Genomic DNA, 23,170 nt, shown 5'->3' on the forward strand with positions numbered 1-23,170 from the left:
CCCGTGTCTGTGCGGAGTCTGCAAGTTCTCCCCCGTGTCTGTGCGGAGTCTGCACGTCCTCCCCGTGTCTGTGCGGAGTCTGCACGTTCTCCCCGTGTCTGTGCCGAGTCTGCACGCTCTCCCCATGTCTGTGCCGAGTCTGCAAGTTCTCCCCCGTGTCTGCGCGGAGTCTGCAAGTTCTCCCCGTGTCTGTGCGGAGTCTGCACGTTCTCCCCGTGTCTGTGCCGAGTCTGCACGCTCTCCCCGGGACTGTGCAGAGTCTGCACGTTCTCCCCGTGTCTGTGCGGAGTCTGCACGTTCTCCCCGTGTCTGTGTTGAGTCTGCACGTTCTCCCCGTGTCTGTGCGGAGTCTGCACGTTCTCCCCGTGTCTGTGCGGAGTCTGCACGTTCTCCCCGTGTCTGTGCGGAGTCTGCACGTTCTCCCCGTGTCTGTGTGGAGTCTGCACGCTCTCCCTGTGTCTGTGCCGAGTCTGCACGCTCTCCCCGTGTCTGTGTGGAGTCTGCACGCTCTCCCTGTGTCTGTGCCGAGTCTGCACGCTCTCCCCGTGTCTGTGCGGAGTCTGCACGTTCTCCCCGTGTCTGTGCGGAGTCTGCACGTTCTCCCCGTGTCTGTGTGGAGTCTGCACGCTCTCCCTGTGTCTGTGCCGAGTCTGCACGCTCTCCCCGTGTCTGTGTGGAGTCTGCACGCTCTCCCCGTGTCTGTGTGGAGTCTGCACGTTCTCCCCGGGACTGCGCGGAGTCTGCACGTTCTCCCCGTGTCTGTGCCGAGTCTGCACGCTCTCCCCGTGTCTGTGTGGAGTCTGCACGCTCTCCCCGTGTCTGTGTGGAGTCTGCACGCTCTCCCTGTGTCTGTGCCGAGTCTGCACGTTCTCCCCGTGTCAGTGCGGAGTCTGCACGTTCTCCCCGGGACTGTGCGGAGTCTGCACGTTCTCCCCGTGTCTGTGTGGAGTCTGCACGCTCTCCCCGTGTCTGTGCGGAGTCTGCACGTTCTCCCCGTGTCTGTGCGGAGTCTGCACGTTCTCCCCGTGTCTGTGCGGAGTCTGCACGTTCTCCCCGTGTCTGTGCGGAGTCTGCACGTTCTCCCCGTGTCTGTGCGGAGTCTGCACGCTCTCCCCGTGTCTGTGCGGAGTCTGCACGTTCTCCCCGTGTCTGTGTGGAGTCTGCACGTTCTCCCCGTGTCTGTGTGGAGTCTGCACGTTCTCCCCGGGACTGTGCGGAGTCTGCACGTTCTCCCCGTGTCAGTGCGGAGTCTGCACGTTCTCCCCGGGACTGTGCGGAGTCTGCACGTTCTCCCCGTGTCAGTGCGGAGTCTGCACGTTCTCCCCGTGTCCGTGCCGAGTCTGCACGTTCTCCCCGTGTCCGTGCGGAGTCTGCACGCTCTCCCCGTGTCTGTGCGGAGTCTGCACGTTCTCCCCGTGTCTGTGCGGAGTCTGCACGTTCTCCCCGTGTCTGTGTGGAGTCTGCACGTTCTCCCCGTGTCTGTGCGGAGTCTGCACGTTCTCCCCGTGTCTGTGCGGAGTCTGCACGTTCTCCCCGTGTCTGTGCGGAGTCTGCACGTTCTCCCCGTGTCAGTGCGGAGTCTGCACGTTCTCCCCGTGTCTATGTGGAGTCTGCACGTTCTCCCCGTGTCTGTGCGGAGTCTGCACGTTCTCCCCGGGTCTGTGCGGAGTCTGCACGTTCTCCCCGTGTCTGTGCCGAGTCTGCACGTTCTCCCCGTGTCTGTGCGGAGTCTGCAAGTTCTCCCCGTGTCTGTGCCGAGTCTGCACGTTCTCTCTGTGCCTGTGTGGAGTCTGCACGTTCTCCCCGTGTCTGTGCCGAGTCTGCACGTTCTCCCCGTGTCTGTGCGGAGTCTGCACGTTCTCCCCGTGTCTGTGCGGAGTCTGCACGTCCTCCCCGTGTCTGTGCCGAGTCTGCACGTTCTCCCCGAGTCAGTGTGGAGTCTGCAAGTTCTCCCCGTGTCTGTGTGGAGTCAGCACGTTCTCCCCGTGTCTGTGCGGAGTCTGCACGTTCTCCCCGTGTCTGTGCGGAGTCAGCACGTTCTCCCCGTGTCTGTGTGGAGTCAGCACGTTCTCCCCGTGTCTGTGCGGAGTCTGCACGTTCTCCCCGTGTCTGTGCGGAGTCTGCACGTTCTCCCCGTGTCAGTGCGGAGTCTGCACGTTCTCCCCGCGTCTGTGCCGAGTCTGCACGTTCTCCCCGTGTCTGCGTGGAGTCTGCACGTTCTCCCCGTGTCTGTGCCGAGTCTGCACGTTCTCCCCGTGTCTGCGTGGAGTCTGCACGTTCTCCCCGGGACTGCGCGGAGTCTGCACGTTCTCCCCGTGTCTGTGCGGAGTCTGCACGTTCTCCCCGTGTCTGTGTGGAGTCTGCACGTTCTCCCCGTGTCTGTGCCGAGTCTGCATGTTCTCCCCGTGTCTGTGTGGAGTCTGCACGTTCTCCCCGTGTCTGTGCCGAGTCTGCACGTTCTCCCCGTGTCTGTGCGGAGTCTGCAAGTTCTCCCCGTGTCTGTGCGGAGTCTGCACGTTCTACCCGTGTCTGTGCGGAGTCTGCACGTTCTCCCCGTGTCTGTGCGGAGTCTGCACGTTCTCCCCGTGTCTGTGCGGAGTCTGCAAGTTCTCCCCGTGTCTGTGCGGAGTCTGCACGTTCTCCCCGTGTCTGTGCGGAATCTGCACGTTCTCCCCGTGTCTGCACCGAGTCTGCACGTTCTCCCCGTGTCTGCGTGGAGTCTGCACGTTCTCCCCGTGTCTGCGTGGAGTCTGCACGTTCTCCCCGTGTCTGTGCGGAGTCTGCACGTTCTCCCCGTGTCTGCGTGGAGTCTGCACGTTCTCCCCGTGTCTGCGCCGAGTCTGCACGTCCTCCCCGTGTCTGTGCCGAGTCTGCATGTTCTCCCTGTGTCTGCGTGGAGTCTGCACGTTCTCCCCATGTCTGTGCGGAGTCTGCACGTTCTCCCTGTGTCTGCGTGGAGTCTGCACGTTCTCCCCATGTCTGTGCGGAGTCTGCACGTTCTCCCCGTGTCTGCGTGGAGTCTGCACGTTCTCCCCATGTCTGTGCGGAGTCTGCACGTTCTCCCTGTGTCTGCGTGGAGTCTGCACGTTCTCCCCGTGTCTGTGTGGAGTCTGCACGTTCTCCCCGTGCCTGTGTGGAGTCTGCACGTCCTCCCCGTGTCTGTGCGGTGTCTGCACGTTCTCCCTGTGTCTGTGCGGAGTCTGCACGCTCTCCCCGTGTCTGTGTGGAGTCTGCATGTTCTCCCCGTGTCTGTGCGGAGTCTGCACGTTCTCCCCGTGTCTGTGCGGAGTCTGCACGTTCTCCCCGTGTCTGTGCGGAGTCTGCACGTCCTCCCCGTGTCTGTGCGGAGTCTGCACGTCCTCCCCGTGTCTGTGCGGAGTCTGCACGTTCTCCCCGTGTCTGTGCGGAGTCTGCACGTTCTCCCCGTGTCTGTGCGGAGTCTGCACGTCCTCCCCGTGTCTGTGCGGAGTCTGCACGTCCTCCCCGTGTCTGTGCGGAGTCTGCACGTTCTCCCCGTGTCTGTGCCGAGTCTGCACGTTCTCCCCGTGTCTGCGTGGAGTCTGCACGTCCTCCCCGTGTCTGCGCGGAGTCTGCACGTCCTCCCCGTGTCTGTGCGGAGTCTGCACGTTCTCCCCGTGTCTGTGCGGAGTCTGCACGTTCTCCCCGTGTCTGTGCGGAGTCTGCACGTTCTCCCCGTGTCTGTGCGGAGTCTGCACGTCCTCCCCGTGTCTGTGCGGAGTCTGCACGTCCTCCCCGTGCCTGTGCGGAGTCTGCACGTCCTCCCCGTGTCTGTGCGGAGTCTGCACGTTCTCCCCGTGTCTGTGTGGAGTCAGCACGTTCTCCCCGTGCCAGTGCGGAGTCTGCACGTTCTCCCTGTGTCTGTGCGGAGTCTGCAAGTTCTCCCCGTGTCTGTGTGGAGTCTGCACGTTCTCCCCGTGTCAGTGCGGAGTCTGCACGTTCTCCCCGGGTCAGTGCGGAGTCTGCACGTTCTCCCTGTGTCTGTGCGGAGTCTGCAAGTTCTCCCCGTGTCTGTGTGGAGTCTGCACGTTCTCCCCGTGTCTGTGCGGAGTCTGCAAGTTCTCCCTGTGTCTGTGCGGAGTCTGCACGTTCTCCCCGTGTCTGTGCGGAGTCTGCACGTTCTCCCCGTGTCTGTGTGGAGTCTGCACGTTCTCCCCGTGTCTGTGCCGAGTCTGCACGTTCTCCCCGTGTCTGCGTGGAGTCTGCACGTTCTCCCCGGGACTGTGCGGAGTCTGCACGTTCTCCCCGGGGCTGTGCGGAGTCTGCACGTTCTCCCCGTGTCTGTGCGGAGTCTGCGCGTTCTCCCCGTGTCTGTGCGGAGTCTGCACGTTCTCCCCGTGTCAGTGCGGAGTCTGCACGTTCTCCCCGCGTCTGTGCCGAGTCTGCACGTTCTCCCCGTGTCTGCGTGGAGTCTGCACGTTCTCCCCGTGTCTGTGCGGAGTCTGCACGTTCTCCCCGTGTCTGTGCGGAGTCTGCACGTTCTCCCCGTGTCTGTGTGGAGTCTGCACGTTCTCCCTGTGTCTGTGCGGAGTCTGCACATTCTCCCCGTGTCTGTGCCGAGTCTGCACGTTCTCCCCGTGTCTGTGTGGAGTCTGCACGTTCTCCCCGTGTCTGTGCCGAGTCTGCACGTTCTCCCCGTGTCTGTGTGGAGTCTGCACGTTCTCCCTGTGTCTGTGCGGAGTCTGCACGTCCTCCCCGTGTCAGTGCGGAGTCTGCACGTTCTCCCCGTGTCTGTGCCGAGTCTGCACGTTCTCCCCGTGTCTGTGTGGAGTCTGCACGTTCTCCCCGTGTCTGTGCCGAGTCTGCACGTTCTCCCCGTGTCTGCGTGGAGTCTGCACGTTCTCCCCGGGACTGCGCGGAGTCTGCACGTTCTCCCCGTGTCTGTGCGGAGTCTGCACGTTCTCCCCGTGTCTGTGTGGAGTCTGCACGTTCTCCCCGTGTCTGTGCCGAGTCTGCATGTTCTCCCCGTGTCTGTGTGGAGTCTGCACGTTCTCCCCGTGTCTGTGCCGAGTCTGCACGTTCTCCCCGTGTCTGTGCGGAGTCTGCAAGTTCTCCCCGTGTCTGTGCGGAGTCTGCACGTTCTCCCCGTGTCTGTGCGGAGTCTGCACGTTCTCCCCGTGTCTGTGCGGAGTCTGCAAGTTCTCCCCGTGTCTGTGCGGAGTCTGCACGTTCTCCCCGTGTCTGTGCGGAATCTGCACGTTCTCCCCGTGTCTGCACCGAGTCTGCACGTTCTCCCCGTGTCTGCGTGGAGTCTGCACGTTCTCCCCGTGTCTGCGTGGAGTCTGCACGTTCTCCCCGTGTCTGTGCGGAGTCTGCACGTTCTCCCCGTGTCTGCGTGGAGTCTGCACGTTCTCCCCGTGTCTGCGCCGAGTCTGCACGTCCTCCCCGTGTCTGTGCCGAGTCTGCATGTTCTCCCTGTGTCTGCGTGGAGTCTGCAGGTTCTCCCCATGTCTGTGCGGAGTCTGCACGTTCTCCCTGTGTCTGCGTGGAGTCTGCACGTTCTCCCCATGTCTGTGCGGAGTCTGCACGTTCTCCCCGTGTCTGCGTGGAGTCTGCACGTTCTCCCCATGTCTGTGCGGAGTCTGCACGTTCTCCCTGTGTCTGCGTGGAGTCTGCACGTTCTCCCCGTGTCTGTGTGGAGTCTGCACGTTCTCCCCGTGCCTGTGTGGAGTCTGCACTTTCTCCCCGTGTCTGTGCGGTGTCTGCACGTTCTCCCTGTGTCTGTGCGGAGTCTGCACGCTCTCCCCGTGTCTGTGTGGAGTCTGCATGTTCTCCCCGTGTCTGTGCGGAGTCTGCACGTTCTCCCCGTGTCTGTGCGGAGTCTGCACGTTCTCCCCGTGTCTGTGCGGAGTCTGCACGTCCTCCCCGTGTCTGTGCGGAGTCTGCACGTCCTCCCCGTGTCTGTGCGGAGTCTGCACGTTCTCCCCGTGTCTGTGCGGAGTCTGCACGTTCTCCCCGTGTCTGTGCGGAGTCTGCACGTTCTCCCCGTGTCTGTGCGGAGTCTGCACGTCCTCCCCGTGTCTGTGCGGAGTCTGCACGTCCTCCCCGTGTCTGTGCGGAGTCTGCACGTTCTCCCCGTGTCTGTGCCGAGTCTGCACGTTCTCCCCGTGTCTGCGTGGAGTCTGCACGTCCTCCCCGTGTCTGTGCGGAGTCTGCACGTCCTCCCCGTGTCTGTGCGGAGTCTGCACGTTCTCCCCGTGTCTGTGCGGAGTCTGCACGTTCTCCCCGTGTCTGTGCGGAGTCTGCACGTTCTCCCCGTGTCTGTGCGGAGTCTGCACGTCCTCCCCGTGTCTGTGCGGAGTCTGCACGTCCTCCCCGTGTCTGTGCGGAGTCTGCACGTTCTCCCCGTGTCTGTGCGGAGTCTGCAAGTTCTCCCCGTGTCTGCGTGGAGTCTGCGCGTTCTCCCCGTGCCTGCGTGGGTTTCCTTTTTGTTAAAAGCCTTCTGAAAGTCCAAAAAAGCATCGACTGGCTCCCTCTGATCAACTCTACCAGTTACATCCTCGAAGAATTCCAGTAGATTGATCACGCATGATTTCCCTTCACAAATCCGTGCTGACGCTGTACGGTCCTGCCAGTTTTCTAAGTGCTCAGCTGTAAAATCTTTGATAATTGACTCGAATTTTCCCTTCTGATGTCAGGCTGACTGTTCTGTAACTGATTTCCCTCGGTTTCTCTCTCTTACTAAACACTGCGTTCCCCATTATTCCTGGAGCTTATTTGTGTCTCCTTTGTGAAGATAGAAGCAAAGTAAGTATTTAGCTGGTAAGCCATCTATTTGTTCCCATTGGAAATTCCCCTGTTTCTGACCTACATTTGTCTTCACCAATCTTTTTCTCTTCACATACCTCACAACCTTGCTGACACAGACAGAGTTGTGTCTCATGGAACACGCTGGCACATCATCGAATTCTCTCGCTCAAAAAAAGCTTTAAAAATCCTAAGAGGGACCAAGACAAGATAAAGATAAAACTCACCCAGATTGCACTCCCTCTAGAGTGCAACTCAGGCCTCTCGACTCTAAAAACATTCTTAAACCAATAGCAGCAAACCCCTGGGTGCCATGTGCTCTGCCTTCATTGAGCAAATAAAAAGTCTCCTCAATCCGGGGTGATGTACAGGAGAAGTAACCACTCTAACATCCTGGGTACGCATCCCATGGCCGTTGGTCATTAGGATTTGAACAGGCGATGCCACTGACCTCCAGAAATAGGGAATAAAATGGGTGCTCACAAGGGTACAGAGCTCACCCCTCACTTGGAAGGACTCAAAAAGCTGCTGACATCGCAGCCGGCCGAGGAAGAAGCGAAGGCCACGAGTGGCAGAGAGTGAAAGACTGAGAGAATCTGTCATTCTGCTCTGCAGAAATTGGTAACATTCACCTGTTTATCGTCTGGGAGCAAAATGCTGTCAGTACAAGCTACAGAAATCAGCGCATCTCGTCACCCTCTCCACCGCCAGGGGAGTTGGATAGTTTTCTTGTCATTTAGTTCATGAATTATATCTAATCTGATACTTCTCCAAAACCTACCTTCTAATTATTTACCAATACTCAACTGCCTATCTCCGTAACCATGGCTTCCAAACCTAAAATCTTACAAATGTTTTCCTCCCAATTTCCAAAGGCAGCTATCAAATGTGTTGTTCATTGAGGCACTGACACAGTGAACAGGAGTTGGGGGGGGGGGGGGGGGGGGTCTGTTTAGACCATGGTGTTTGCACTGAGTGCTGAATTTGGTGCTTTTTGAGTGCTATAGTAAGAGTTTGGTGACCGAGGGAGTTAGGTGAGGAGGGAGTAAGGTGCTCCTTTCATTTTGTTTCCGACATTTCCACAAAGAGTGCGAAGAGAGCCAGGAGTTTACAGAAAGTGTAGCTGACTGGGAGCAGAGTCGGAGGGCGGAGATCTAGTTAGTCCACACGGCAGCTATATTCTGTAAGGTAAGAGGGGATGGAGGCTAGGCCAGTTGCATGCTCCTCCTGTAGGATGTGGGTGGTGAGGGATACCACTGGTGTCCCCGCTGACTATACCTGCGGGAAGTGCACCCAACTTCAGCTCCTCAAAGACCGTGTTAGGGAACTGGAGCTGAAGCTGGATGAACTTCGGATCATCCGGGAGGCAGAGGGGGTGATTGAGAAGAGTTACAGGGAGGTAACCATACCCAAGGTACAGGACAAGAATAGCTGGGTTACAGTCAGGGGGAAAAAAACAAACAGGCAGACAGTGCAGGGATCCCTCGTGGCCGTTCCCCTTCAAAACAAGTATACCGTTTTGGATGCTGTTGGGGGGGATGACCTACCGGGGGAAGGCCCTAGCGGCCAGGTCTCTGGCACTGAGTCTGGCTCTGGGGCTCAGAAGGGAAGGGGGGAGAATAGAAAAGCAATTGTTGTAGAAGGTTCAATGGTTAGGGGAATAGATAGGAGATTCTGTCGTCGCGAGCGAGACTCCCGGAAGGTATGTTGCCTCCCGGGTGCCAGGGCCAGGGATGTCTCGGATCGTGTCTTCAGGTTCCTTAAGGGGGAGGGTGAGCAGCCAGAAGTCGTGGTGCACATTGGTACCAACGACATAGGTAGGAAAAGGGGTGTGGAGGTAATAAACAAGTTTAGGGAGTTGGGCTGGAAGTTAAAAGCCAGGACAGACAGAGTTGTCATCTCTGGTTTGTTGCCGGTGCCACGTGATAGCGAGGCTAGGAATAGGGAGAGAGTGCAGTTGAACACGTGGCTGCAGGAATGGTATAGGAGGGAGGGCTTAAGGTATTTGGATAATTGGAGCGCATTCTGGGGAAGGGAATGCAGGACGGGGTGCATCTGAACGAGAGGGGCACCAATATCCTGGGAGGGAGGTTTTCTAGTACTCTTCGGGAGGGTTTAAACTAATTTGGCAGGGGAATGGGAACCGGATTTGTAGTCCAGCAACTAAGGTAGCCGATATTCAGGACGCCAAAGCGTGTAATCAGGCAGTGGGGAAGGGAACACTGACAAAGGAGAGTACTTGCAGGCACGGAGATGGGTTGAAGTGTGTATACTTCAACGCAAGAAGCATCAGGAATAAGGTGGGTGAACTTAAGGCATGGATCGGTACTTGGGACTACGATGTGGTGGCCATCACGGAAACTTGGATAGAAGAGGGGCAGAAATGGTTGTTGGAGGTCCCTGGTTATAGATGTTTCAATAAGATTAGGGAGGGTGGTAAAAGAGGTGGGGGGGGTGGCATTATTAATTAGAGATAGTATAACAGCTGCAGAAAGGCAGTTCGAGGAGTATCAGCCTATTGAGGTAGTATGGGTGGAAGTCAGAAATAGGAAAGGAGCAGTCACCTTGTTGGGAGTTTTCTATAGGTCCCCCAATAGTAGCAGAGATGTGGAGGAACAGATTGGGAAACAGATTTTGGAAAGGTGCAGAAGTCATAGGGTAGTAGTCATGGGCGACTTTAACTTCCCAAATATTGAGTGGAAACTCTTTAGATCAAATAGTTTGGATGGGGTGGTGTTTGTGCAGTGTGTCCAGGAAGCTTTTCTAACACAGTATGTAGATTGTCCGATTGATTTTTTTGAGGGAGTGACCAAGAAGGTAGATGAGGGTAGTGCAGTAGACGTTGTCTACATGGACTTTAGCAAAGCCTTTGACAAGGTACCGCATGGTAGGTTGTTGCAGAAGGTTAAAGCTCACGGGATCCAGGGTGAGGTTGCCAATTGGATTCAAAATTGGCTGGACGACAGAAGGCAGAGGGTGGTTGTAGAGGGTTGTTTTTCAAACTGGAGGCCTGTGACCAGTGGTGTGCCTCAGGGATCGGTGCTGGGTCCACTGTTATTTGTGATTTATATTAATGATTTGGATGAGAATTTAGGAGGCATGGTTAGTAAGTTTGCAGATGACACCAAGATTGGTGGCACAGTGGATAGTGAAGAAGGTTATCTAGGATTGCAACGGGATCTTGATCAATTAGGCCAGTGGGCCGACGAATGGCAGATGGAGTTTAATTTAGATAAATGTGAGGTGATGCATTTTGGCAGATCGAATCAGGCCAGGACCTACTCAGTTAATGGTATGGCGTTGGGGAGAGTTATAGAACAAAGAGATCTAGGAGTACAGGTTCATAGCTCCTTGAAGGTGGAGTCGCAGGTGGACAGGGTGGTGAAGAAGGCATTCGGCATGCTTGGTTTCATTGGTCAGAACATTGAATATAGGAGTTGGGACGTCTTGTTGAAGTTGTACAAGACATTGGTACGGCCACACTTGGAATACTGTGTGCAGTTCTGGTCACCCTATTATAGAAAGGATATTATTAAACTAGAAAGAGTGCAGAAAAGATTTACTAGGATGTTGCCGGGACTTGATGGTTTGAGTTATAAGGAGAGGCTGGATAGACTGGGACTTTTTTCCCTGGAGCGTAGGAGGCTTAGGGGTGATCTTATAGAGGTCTATAAAATAATGAGGGGCATAGATAAGGTAGATAGTCAACATCTTTTCCCAAAGGTAGGGGAGTCTAAAACTAGAGGGCATAGGTTTAAGGTGAGAGGGGAGAGATTCAGAAGGGCCCAGAGGGGCAATTTCTTCACTCAGAGGGTAGTGAGTGTCTGGAATGGGCTGCCAGAGGTAGTAGTAGAAGCGGGTACAATTGTGTCTTTCAAAAAGCATTTAGATGGTTACATGGGTAAGATGGGTATAGAGGGTTATGGGCCAAGTGCGGGCAACTGGGACTAGCTTAATGGTAAAAAACTGGGCGGCATGGACTGGTTGGGCCGAAGGGCCTGTTTCCATGCTGTAAACTTCTATGATTTCTATGATTCTATGACCAGAGGAGGGGCAATATTGGATTTAGTACTGGGTAATGAACCAGGGCAAGTGATAGATTTGTTAGTGGGGGAGCATTTTAGAGATAGTGACCACAATTCTGTGACTTTCACTTTCGTAATGGAGAGGGATAGGTACGTGCAACAGGGCAAGGTTTACAATTGGGGGAAGGGTAAATACGATGTTGTCAGACAAGAATTGAAGTGCATAAGTTGGGAACATAGGCTGGCAGGGAAGGACACAAGTGAAATGTGGAACTTGTTCAAGGAACAGGTACTACGTGTCCTTGATATGTATGTCCCTGTCAGGCAGGGAAGAGATGGTCGAGTGAGGGAACCATGGTTGACAAGAGAGGTTGAATGTCTTGTTAAGAGGAAAAAGGAGACTTATATAAGGCAGAAGAAACAAGGTTCAGACAGGGCATTGGAGGGATACAAGATAGATGGATTTCAGCAAAGCGTTTGATAAGGTTCCCCACGGTAGGCTATTGCAAAAAATACGGAGGCTGGGGATTGAGGGTGATTTAGAGATGTGGATCAGAAATTGGCTAGCTGAAAGAAGACAGAGGGTGGTGGTTGATGGGAAATGTTCAGAATGGAGTACAGTCACAAGTGGAGTACCACAAGGATCTGTTCTGGGGCCGTTGCTGTTTGTCATTTTTATCAATGACCTAGAGGAAGGCGCAGAAGGGTGGGTGAGTAAATTTGCAGACGATACTAAAGTCGGTGGTGTTGTCGATAGTGTGGAAGGATGTAGCAGGTTACAGAGGGATATAGATAAGCTGCAGAGCTGGGCTGAGAGGTGGCAAATGGAGTTTAATGTAGAGAAGTGTGAGGTGATTCACTTTGGAAGGAATAACAGGAATGCGGAATATTTGGCTAATGGTAAAGTTCTTGAAAGTGTGGATGAGCAGAGGGATCTAGGTGTCCATGTACATAGATCCCTGAAAGTTGCCACCCAGGTTGATAGGGTTGTGAAGAAGGCCTATGGAGTGTTGGCCTTTATTGGTAGAGGGATTGAGTTCCGGAGTCGGGAGGTCATGTTGCAGCTGTACAGAACTCTGGTACGGCCGCATTTGGAGTATTGCGTACAGTTCTGGTCACCGCATTATAGGAAGGACGTGGAGGCTTTGGAGCGGGTGCAGAGGAGATTTACCAGGATGTTGCCTGGTATGGAGGGAAAATCTTATGAGGAAAGGCTGATGGACTTGAGGTTGTTTTCGTTGGAGAGAAGAAGGTTAAGAGGAGACTTAATAGAGGCATACAAAATGATCAGGGGGTTGGATAGGGTGGACAGTGAGAGCCTTCTCCCGCGGATGGATATGGCTGGCACGAGGGGACATAACTTTAAACTGAGGGGTAATAGATATAGGACAGAGGTCAGAGGTAGGTTCTTTACGCAAAGAGTAGTGAGGCCGTGGAATGCCCTACCTGCTGCAGTAGTGAACTCGCCAACATTGAGGGCATTTAAAAGTTTATTGGATAAACATATGGATGATAATGGCATAGTGTAGGTTAGATGGCTTTTGTTTCGGTGCAACATCGTGGGCCGAAGGGCCTGTACTGCGCTGTATTGTTCTATGTTCTATGTTCTATACGAAGATTGGTGGAGTTGTGGATAGTAAGGACGGCTGTTGTCGGCTGCAAAGAGACATAGATAGGATGCAGAGCTGGGCTGAGAAGTGGCAGATGGAGTTTAACCCTGAAAAGTGTGAGGTTGTCCATTTTGGAAGGACAAATATGAATGCGGAATACAGGGTTAACGGTAGAGTTCTTGGCAATGTGGAGGAGCAGAGAGATCTTGGGGTCTATGTTCATACATCTTTGAAAGTTGCCACTCAAGTGGATAGAGTTGTGAAGAAGGCCTACGGTGTGCTCGCGTTCATTAACAGAGGGATTGAATTTAAGAGCCGTGAGGTGATGATGCAGCTGTACAAAACTTTGGTAAGGCCACATTTGCAGTACTGTGTACAGTTCTGGTCGCCTCATTTTGGGAAGGATGTGGAAGCTTTGGAAAAGGTGCAAAGAAGATTTACCAGGATGTTGCCTGGAATGGAGAGTAGGTCTTACGAGGAAAGGTTGAGGGTGCTAGGCCTTTTCTCATTCGAACGGAGAAGGATGAGGGGCGACTTGATAGAGGTTTATAAGGTGATCAGGGGAATAGATAGAGTAGACAGTCAGAGACTTTTTCCCCGGGTGGAACAAACCATTACAAGGGGACATAAATTTAAGGTGAAAGGTGGAAGATATAAGAGGGATATCAGAGGTAGGTTCTTTACCCAGAGAGTAGTGGGGGCATGGAATGCACTGCCTGTGGAAGTAGTTGAGTCAGAAACATTAGGGACCTTCAAGCAGCTGTTGGATAGGTACATGGATTACGGTAAAATGATATAGTGTAGATTTATTTGTTCTTAAGGGCAAAACGGTAGCATTGTGGATAGCACAATTGCTTCACCGCTCCAGGGTCCCAGGTTCGATTCCGGCTTGGGTCACTGTCTGTGCGGAGTCTGCACGTCCTCCCCGTGTCTGCGTGGGTTTCCTCCGGGTGCTCCGGTTTCCTCCCACAGTCCAAAGATGTGCCGGTTAGGTGAATTGGCCAATGATAAATTGCCCTTAATGTCCAAAATTGCCCTTGGTGTTGGGTGGAGGTGTTGAGTTTGGGTAGGGTGCTCTTTCCAAGAGCCGGTGCAGACTCAAAGGGCCGAATGGCCTCCTTCTGCACTGTAAATTCAATGATAATCTCTGATTAATCGAGGACAAAGGTTCGGCACAACATCGTGGGCCGAAGGGCCTGTTCTGTGCTGTATTTTCTATGTTCTATGTTCTATGGCGAGTGGGTGGGTTGGAAAGTATAGACCCGGAGACCAAAATCAATTCAAAACAGATGGTGATCAGGTGGAGCTTCCGGGTTTTTACTCTGCAGCTCAACAATTTACATAGACTAAAAAAGCTGAATAAATTTAGATATTATTCAAGTAATTAATTTCCTTGTATTTTTCAGTGGAAGTTACTGAGCCTGTGGGAATAGCTGGGAGCGCACTGGGCTAGCTCCGAGCGCACTGGGATAGCTCCGAGCGCACTGGGATAGCTCCGAGGGCACTGGGATAGCTCCGAGCGCACTGGGATAGCTCCGAGCGCACTGGGATAGCTCCGAGCGCACTGGGATAGCTCCGAGCGCACTGGGCTAGCTCTGAGCGCACTGGGATAGCTCCGAGCGCACTGGGCTAGCTCCGAGCGCACTGGGATAGCTCCGAGCGCACTGGGCTAGCTCTGAGCGCACTGGGATAGCTCCGAGCGCACTGGGCTAGCTCCGAGCGCACTGGGATAGCTCCGAGCGCACTGGGATAGCTCCGTGCGCACTGGGATACCAAATTCAATCCAAATTAGAAATTTTAAATTTTAATTGAGAGCATTGAGTGAAATGAAAGCAAAACTGATGTTAAAATGTTTGGGGAGGGGTGTTTAAGACCATAAGACATAGGAGCGGAATTAAGGCCATTCGGCCCATCGAGTCCACTCCACCATTCAATCATGGCTGATTTCAACTCCATTTACCCTCTCTCTCTCCATAGCCCTTAATTCCTCGAGAAATCAAGAATTTATCAATGTGGTAGTATGCATTAGGGGTCATGTGGGACTGTGAAGCCGTGATGTCATTGGCTGACAGATCCCGGGTCCTGGTTGGCCGTTGACCTCTAGCTCCGCCCTGAAGGCGGAGTATAAGAACCAGGAGTCCTCCCCCGCAGGCCAGTCTACTACTGAACTGCGGGGGAACAGTCACGCTTAATAAAGCCTCATCGACTTCACTCTATTCGTCTCTCGGAGTCTTTGTGCGCTACAATTTATTAAGCGTGCCTAAAGGACTATGGAGCTCAGGATCAACGCGGAATGCCTGAGGATCAGCCCCCACGCAGTGAACGCAGCAGCAGCTTTCAAGCACTGGCAGACTTGTTTCGAGGCCTACCTCAGAACGGCCCCCGGCCGGGTCACAGAAGACCAAAAACTACAGGTCCTGCACTCGAGGGTAAACCCGGAAATTTTCCCTCTCATCGAAGACGCAGAGGATTTCCAGACGGCGTTCGCAGCACTAAAAAGTCTCTATGTTCGCCCAGTGAACCAGATCTACGCACGCTACCAACTTGCAACGAGACGGCAAAGTCCCGGAGAATCGATAGATGAATTCTACGCCGCGCTACTAATTTTGGGACGGGCCTGCAGCTGCCCGCCAGTGAACGCAAATGAACACACGGACATGTTAATGCGCGATGCTTTTGTGGCAGGTATGAACTCCTCCCAAATCCGCCAAAGACTTTTAGAAAAAGAGTCGCTAGGACTCTCAGAGGCACGGGCCCCAGCAGCCTCCCTGGACGTGGCCGCGCGAAACGCCCGCGCCTACGGCCACGACCGCGCGGCAGCCCATTGGGCTCCGTACGCACCCGTCGCGACAAACGCACCCCCCGGACACCCCACAGGCTTGCGCGGTTCAAACGCCAAGTCGCACTGGGGGAGCCCGCTGCTATTTCTGCGGCCAGGCGAAACACCCCCGGCAGCGCTGCCCGGCCCGCGCAGCGATCTGCAAGAGCTGCGGGAAAAAGGGCCATTTCGCGGCTGTGTGCCGGTCCCGGGAGGTCGCCGCGGTCCCAGGAGAACAGGGAGCCCTGCACGCCTTTTACGCTCCCCAACCTCCCCAGCGCCCCATGTACGACCCGCAGGCGCAACCACTTTGGGTCCCGACCACAGCTCTCCTCGGAGAAGAGGGAGTTCTGCGCGTCTCTAACGCTCCCCAACCCCCCCCCCCCCCGCGCCCCATGTATGACCCGCCGGCGCTACCACTTTGGGTCACGGCCACCGCTGTCCCCAGAGAAGAGGGAGTCCTGCGTGTTCCTAACGCTCCCCAACCCCCCCAGCGCCCCATGTGCGACCCGCAGGCGCCGCCATTTTGGGTCCCGGCCACCACGAGGGGAGGGGCGCCGCCATCTTGGACCACCCCAGACCTGTGCGACGCATGGGGGCGGCCATTTTGTCCACCCCCGCCGCCATCTTGTGACCCCCCAGCCATGTGCGATGCATGGGGGCAGCCATCTTGTTCACCCCCGCCGCCATCTTGTGACCCCCCAGCCATGTGCGACGCATGGGGGCGGCCATTTTGTTCACCCCCGACGCCATCTTGGACGGCAACAACGGACCCCAGTGTCGACGGCTCCACGGGGTTCGAAGAAGACGCTCAACCATTACAACCACGTCTGGCTTCAATAACGCTGGACCAAGCTCGGCCCCGGACGCTCCAGACGACGACGACGACGGTGCTGATAAACGGGCACGAGACACCATGCCTGGTCGACTCCGGGAGCACAGAAAGCTTCATCCACCCCGACACGGTAAGACGCTGTTTTTTGACCATCCGTCCCAGTGCGCAAAAGATTTCCCTAGCTGCAGGATCCCACTCCGTACAGATCAAAGGCTTCTGCATAGTGACCCTAACGGTGCAGGGGAGGGAGTTTAAAAACTACAGGCTCTACGTCCTTCCCCAACTCTGCGCGCCCACATTACTGGGATTAGACTTCCAGTGCAATCTACAGAGCCTAACTTTCCAATTCGGCGGCCCAATACCCCCACTCACTATCTGCAGCCTCGCAACCCTCAAGGTTCAACCCCCATCCTTGTTTGCAAACCTCACCCCGGATGCAAACCCGTCGCCACTAGGAGCAGACGGTACAGCGCCCAGGACCGGACCTTCATTCGGTCCGAAGTCCAGCGGCTACTGAAGGAAGGCATAATCCAGGCCAGCAATAGTCCCTGGGGAGCACAGGTGGTAGTAGTAAAGACCGGGGAGAAGCAAAGGATGGTCATAGACTATAGCCAGACCATCAACAGGTACACACAACTAGACGCGTACCCTCTCCCCCGCATATCCGACATGGTCAATCAGATTGCCCAATATAAGGTCTTCTCCACCGTGGACCTCAAGTCCGCCTACCATCAGCTCCTCATCCGCCCAAGTGACCGCAAGTACACAGCCTTCGAGGCAGACGGGCGATTATACCACTTCCTAAGGGTCCCATTTGGCGTCACAAACGGGGTCTTGGTCTTCCAACGGGAGATGGACCGAATAGTTGATCAACACGGGTTGCGGGCCACGTTCCCGTATCTCGACAATGTAACCATCTGCGGCCACGATCAGCAGGACCACGACGCCAACCTCCAAAAATTCCTCCAGACCGCTAAAGCCTTGAACCTCACGTACAACGAGGACAAGTGCGTTTTTAGCACCAACCGGCTAGCCATCCTGGGCTACGTAGTGCGCAATGGGATAATCGGCCCCGACCCCGAACGTATGCGCCCCCTCATGGAATTTCCCCGACCGCACTGCTCAAAAGCCCTGAAACGCTGCCTGGGGTTCTTTTCATATTACGCCCAGTGGGTCCCCCAGTATGCAGACAAGGCCCGCCCCCTAATACAGACCACGACCTTCCCTCTGTCGACAGAGGCTTGCCAGGCCTTCAGCCGCATCAAAGCGGATATCGCAAAGGCCACGATGCGCGCCATCGACGAGTCCCTCCCCTTCCCGGTCGAGAGCGACGCCTCCGACGTAGCTCTAGCGGCCACCCTTAACCAAGCAGGCAGACCCGTGGCCTTTTTCTCCCGAACCCTCCACGCTTCAGAAATCCGCCACTCCTCAGTGGAAAAGGAAGCCCAAGCCATAGTGGAAGCTGTGCGACATTGGAGGCATTACCTGGCCGGCAGGAGATTCACTCTCCTCACGGACCAACGGTCAGTAGCCTTCATGTTCGATAATGCACAGCGGGGCAAAATCAAAAACGACAAGATCTTCAGGTGGAGGATCGAGCTCTCCACCTTCAACTACGAGATCTTGTATCGTCCCGGAAAGTTGAACGAGCCGTCCGATGCCCTATCCCGCGGCACATGTGCCAACGCACAAATTAACCGCCTCCAAACCCTCCACGAGGACCTCTGCCACCCGGGGGTCACTCGGTTTTACCACTTTATTAAGTCCCGCAACCTCCCATACTCTTTGGAGGAGGTCCGTACAATCACAAGGAACTGCCACATCTGCGCAGAGTGCAAACCGCATTTTTTCAGGCCGGATGGTGCGCACCTGATTAAGGCTTCCCGCCCCTTTGAACGCCTTAGTCTGGATTTCAAAGGACCCCTCCCCTCCACCAACCGCAACACATACTTCCTTAATGTGGTGGACGAGTACTCCCGCTTCCCATTCGCCATCCCCTGCCCTGACATGACAGCGGCCACAGTCATTAAAGCCCTGAACACCATATTCACACTGTTCGGTTGCCCCGCATACGTCCACAGCGACAGGGGGTCCTCCTTCATGAGTGACGAGCTGCGCCAGTTCCTACTCAGCAACGGTATAGCCTCGAGCAGGACGACCAGCTACAACCCCCGGGGGAACGGGCAAGTAGAGAGGGAGAACGGCACGGTCTGGAAGACCGTCCTACTGGCCCTACGGTCCAGGGACCTCCCAGTTTCACGGTGGCAGGAGGTCCTCCCGGACGCCCTCCACTCCATCCGGTCACTACTGTGTACCACCACTAACCAAACGCCTCATGAGCGCCTCCTTGTCTTCCCCAGGAAGTCCTCCTCTGGAACGTCGCTGCCGACCTGGCTGGCGGCCCCAGGACCCATCTTGCTCCGGAAACATGTGCAGGCGCACAAGTCGGACCCGTTGGTCGAGAGGGTTCACCTCCTTCACGCGAACCCGCAGTACGCCTACGTGGAGTACCCCGACGGCCGACAGGACACAGTCTCCCTGCGAGATCTGGCGCCCGCCGGCAACACACACACACCCCTGACACCAATCACCCCCTCCCTGCCACCGCCGCACCTCGCGACCGCCCCCTTCCCAGGAGGATCGGTCTTCCTCCCAGGCCCGACCAGGAGTGAAGCCCAAGCTGAAACCGGAAGGCTCCCGGAGACGACAACACCGGAACAAGCACCACCACCACCACCGGGGCCGGGGCGATCGACACGGACGACCAAACCGCCCGACCGACTCGTGGCGTCGATCTAACACTACAATATGTGGACTTTTAACAAGAACATTTTGTCTTTTTCTCCTGACGATTACTGTAAATAGTTCGAAACAAAAAAAAAAACCTTGTACATACTGTAATAACATGCGAAAGTTTTCCTCCCAGGACCAGCCTTGTAAACCCTTACCACCATGCGAAGCATCACCCCGCCGGGTTCATTTTTAACAAGGGGTGAATTTGGTAGTATGCATTAGGGGTCATGTGGGACTGTGAAGCCGTGATGTCATTGGCTGACAGCTCCCGGGTCCTGGTTGGCCGTTGACCTCTAGCTCCGCCCTGAAGACGGAGTATAAGAACCAGGAGTCCTCCCCCGCAGGCCAGTCTACTACTGAACTGCGGGGGAACAGTCACGCTTAATAAAGCCTCATCGACTTCACTCTATTCGTCTCTCGGAGTCTCTGTGCGCTACAATCAACTCCTGTCTTAAAGACACTCAACGTCCCGGCCTCCACCGCCCTCTGTGGCAATGAATTCCACAGACCCACCACTCTCTGGCTGAAGAAATTTCTCCTCATCTCTGTTCTAAAGTGACTCCCTTTTATTCTAAGGCTGTGCCCCCGGGTCCTAGTCTCCCCTGCTAATGGAAACAACTTCCCTACATCCACCCTATCTAAGCCATTCATTATCTTGTAAGTTTCTATTAGATCTCCCCTCAACCTCCTAAACTCCAATGAATATGATCCCAGGATCCTCAGACGTTCATCGTATGTTAGGCCTACCATTCCTGGGATCATCCGTGTGAATCTCCGCTGGACCCGCTCCAGTGCCAGTATGTCCTTCCTGAGGTGTGGGGCCCAAAATTGCTCACGGTATTCTAAATGGGGCCTAACTAATGCTTTATAAAGCTTCAGAAGTACATCCCTGCTTTTATATTTCAAGCCTCTTGAGATAAATGACAACATTGCATTTGCTTTCTTAATTACGGACTCAACCTGCAAGTTTACCTTTAGAGAATCCTGGACTAGGACTCCCAAGTCCCTTTGCACTTCAGCATTATGAATTTTTTCACCGTTTAGAAAATAGTCCATGCCTCTATTCTTTTTTCCAAAGTGCAAGACCTCGCACTTGCCCACGTTGAATTTCATCAGCCATTTCTTGGACCACTCTCCTAAACTGTCTAAATCTTTCTGCAGCCTCCCCACCTCCTCCATACTACCTGCCCCTCCACCTATCTTTGTATCATCGGCAAACTTAGCCAGAATGCCCCCAGTCACGTCATCTAGATCGTTAATATATAAAGAGAACAGCTGTGGCCCCAACACTGAACCCTGCGGGACACCACTCGTCACCAGTTGCCATTCCGAAAAAGAACCTTTTATCCGAACTCTCAGCCTTCTGCCTGACAGCCAATCGTCAATCCATGTTAGTACCTTGCCTCGAATACCATGGGCCCTTATTTTACTCAGCAGTCTCCCGTGAGGCACCTTATCAAAGGCCTTTTGGAAGTCAAGATAGATAACATCCATTGGCTCTCCTTGGTCTAACCTATTTGTTATCTCTTCAAAGAACTCTAACAGGTTTGTCAGGCAAGACCTCCCCTTACTAAATCCATGCTGACTTGTCCTAATCCAACCCTGCACTTCCAAGAATTTAGAAATCTCATCCTTAACAATGGATTCTAGAATCTTGCCAACAACCGAGGTTAGGCTAATTGGCCTATAATTTTCCATCTTTTTCCTTGTTCCCTTCTTGAACAGGGGGGGTTACAACAGCGATTTTCCAATCCTCTGGTACTTTCCCTGACTCCAGTGACTTTTGAAAGATCATAACTAACGCCTCCACTATTTCTTCAGCTATCTCCTTTAGAACTCTAGGATGGAGCCCATCTGGGCCCGGAGATTTATCAATTTTTAGACCTCTTAGTTTCTCTACCACTTTCTCCTTTGTAATGGCTACCATATTCAACTCTGCCCCCTGACTCTCTGGAATTGTTGGGATATTACTCATGTCTTCTACTGTGAAGACTGACGCAAAGTACTTATTCAGTTCCTCGGCTATTTCCTTGTCTCCCATCACAAAATTACCAGCGTCATTTTGGAGCGGCCCAATGTCAACTTTTGCCTCCCGTTTGTTTTTAATGTATTTAAATAAACTTTTACTGTCATTCCTAATGTTACTGGCTAGCCTACCTTCATATTTGATCCTCTCTTTCCTTAACTCTCTCTTTGTTATCCTCTGTTTGTTTTTGTAGCCTTCCCAATCTTCTGACTTCCCACTACTCTTTGCCACATTATAGGCTTTCTCTTTTGCTTTGATGCATTCCCTAACTTCCTTTGTCAGCCATGGCTACCTAATCCCCACTCTGATAACCTTTCTTTTCTTCGGGATGAACCTCTGTACTGTGTCCTCAATTACTCCCAGAAACTCCTGCCATTGCTGTTCTACTGTCTTTCCCACTAGGCTCTGCTCCCAGTCGATTTTCGTCAGTTCCTCCCTCATGCCCCTGTAGTTACCTTTATTTAACTGTAACACCTTTACATCTGATTCTACCTTCTTTCTTTCAAATTGGAGATTGAATTCGACCATATTATGATCACTGCCTCCTAAGTGCTCCCTTACTTTAAGATCTTTAATCAAGTCTGGCTCATTACATAACACTAAGTCCAGAATGGCCTGTTCCCTCGTGGGCTCCATCACAAGATGTTTGCATCTCACCTTCACATAATCGTATTCACAGAGATAGGAGGGCTCAAGGTCAAAGTGCATGAAGTAGAGCTTGATTCGGAATCCAATGGGAACGGTTATATTCCAGGTCACGTCTAAATCGCTTGGGTATCCTTCCGGGTAATTGGGAGACTGAATATGTCCAAACATCCCAGTCAACTCAGTCAGGTTTGCTGCTGCTGTAGAGAAGAGGCTGAGCACGAACAACCAGAAAAGTCTGCAAAAGGAGAAGAGTGAGAACTGATCAGAAACTATTGGTGGGATTTATCGGCAGAACACTCCAGCGGCTGTACAGGAGTCTCACGTATTGAGGCCTGGCACGCAATCAGATCTCGGGGTGATGCAGCTCGAGTAAGAAGGGTGCCTATTGCCTATCCCTGATGCACAAAGCAATTGCGCCCGACCATTCCCGAGACTCATAATCGTCTGCTACCATCAAGAGTCAACCCTCGGCTGCCCAGTCTCAGAGTTCAGGAATGAGATGCGTACTCAGGGTTCAAGGCTAAACACTTGGTACGCGGGACCGAGAGATACTGGGCTCGCTTAAGGCCAGACCCCAATGCCCGCCACGAGGGTTCATTATCCCTCAAGGCAGACATCAATTGCCCAGTTGACCATGCCCATTGCGGATGTTTTTTAAATTAATTTACGGGATGTGGGCGTTGCTGGTTAGGCCGGCATTTATTGCCCATCCCTAGTTGCCCTTCAGAAGGTGGGGGTGAGCTGCCTTCTTGAACCGCTGCATTCCCTGAGGTGTAGGTACATCCACTCTGCTGTTAGGAAGGGAGTTCAAGGATTTTAACCGAGTGACAATGAAGGAATGGCCGATATATTTCTCTCCTTCTCGTTTACAATGAATACTGTCACACTTCACAGTCTTCAAATATGTTAACATTCACCTGAGGAAGGAGCAGCGCTCCGAAAGCCAGTGATTCGAAACAAACCTGTTGGGCTTTAACCTGGTGTTGTAAGACTTCTTACTGTGCTCACCCCAGTCCAACGCCAGCATCTCCACATCAAAAATGTTTGCCACCCTTTTGCGAGCTCAATTTAACATTGTGCCGAATTATCTGTGGAGTGGCAATCACCATGGGGATGTGGGGGAGGGGCAGTTATGTTAACCTTACCCCCACACCACCTGGGAAGAGTTCATCTGCATTTTGAATTTAGATTAGATAGAATTTAGTTTAAAACCTCAACTAAAATGTAATTGTAAAATAGCGGAACAGCTTAATCAGCTCTGCTGAATCGACAGAAATGGGCTCTTTCCCCCAGGAGTTCCAATATGAAACAAAATATCTCCGCGGGAAAGAAAGGCCGCATATTTCTCACAGAGCTCAATCTCTTGGAGAATTCCTCCCTCAGAATTTATAATCAAGGGCAGCACGGTGGTGCAGTGGTTAGCACTGCCGCCTCACGGCATCGAGGTCCAGGTCGATCCCGGCCCTGGGTCTCTGTCCGTGTGGAGTTTGCACATTCTCCCCGTGTTTGCGTAAGTTTCACCCCCAGAACCCAAAAATGTGCAGGGTAGGTGGATTGGCCACGCTAAATTGCCCTTAATTGGGAAAAAATGAATTGGGTACTCTAAATTTTTTTAAAAATAATTTATAATTAAAAAGTTTGAGAGGATTT

At 53.7% G+C, this 23,170-nt stretch overlaps 1 protein-coding gene across 3 annotated transcripts in view; it reads right to left on the reverse strand.

The window, feature by feature from the left end:
• masp1 (MBL associated serine protease 1) overlaps window positions 1-23,170 on the reverse strand; it is a 537,426-nt gene that overhangs the window by 493,158 nt on the left and 21,098 nt on the right. For all 3 annotated transcript variants that reach the window (XM_072473624.1, XM_072473621.1, XM_072473623.1), the window contains exon 2: window positions 21,530-21,755. In XM_072473624.1, coding sequence (XP_072329725.1) covers window positions 21,530-21,755 — 226 coding nt within the window. The remainder of the gene's footprint in view (window positions 1-21,529; window positions 21,756-23,170) is intronic.

The sequence above is a fragment of the Scyliorhinus torazame genome, chromosome 14, assembly GCF_047496885.1.
Source record: "Scyliorhinus torazame isolate Kashiwa2021f chromosome 14, sScyTor2.1, whole genome shotgun sequence".
NCBI lineage: Eukaryota > Metazoa > Chordata > Chondrichthyes > Carcharhiniformes > Scyliorhinidae > Scyliorhinus > Scyliorhinus torazame.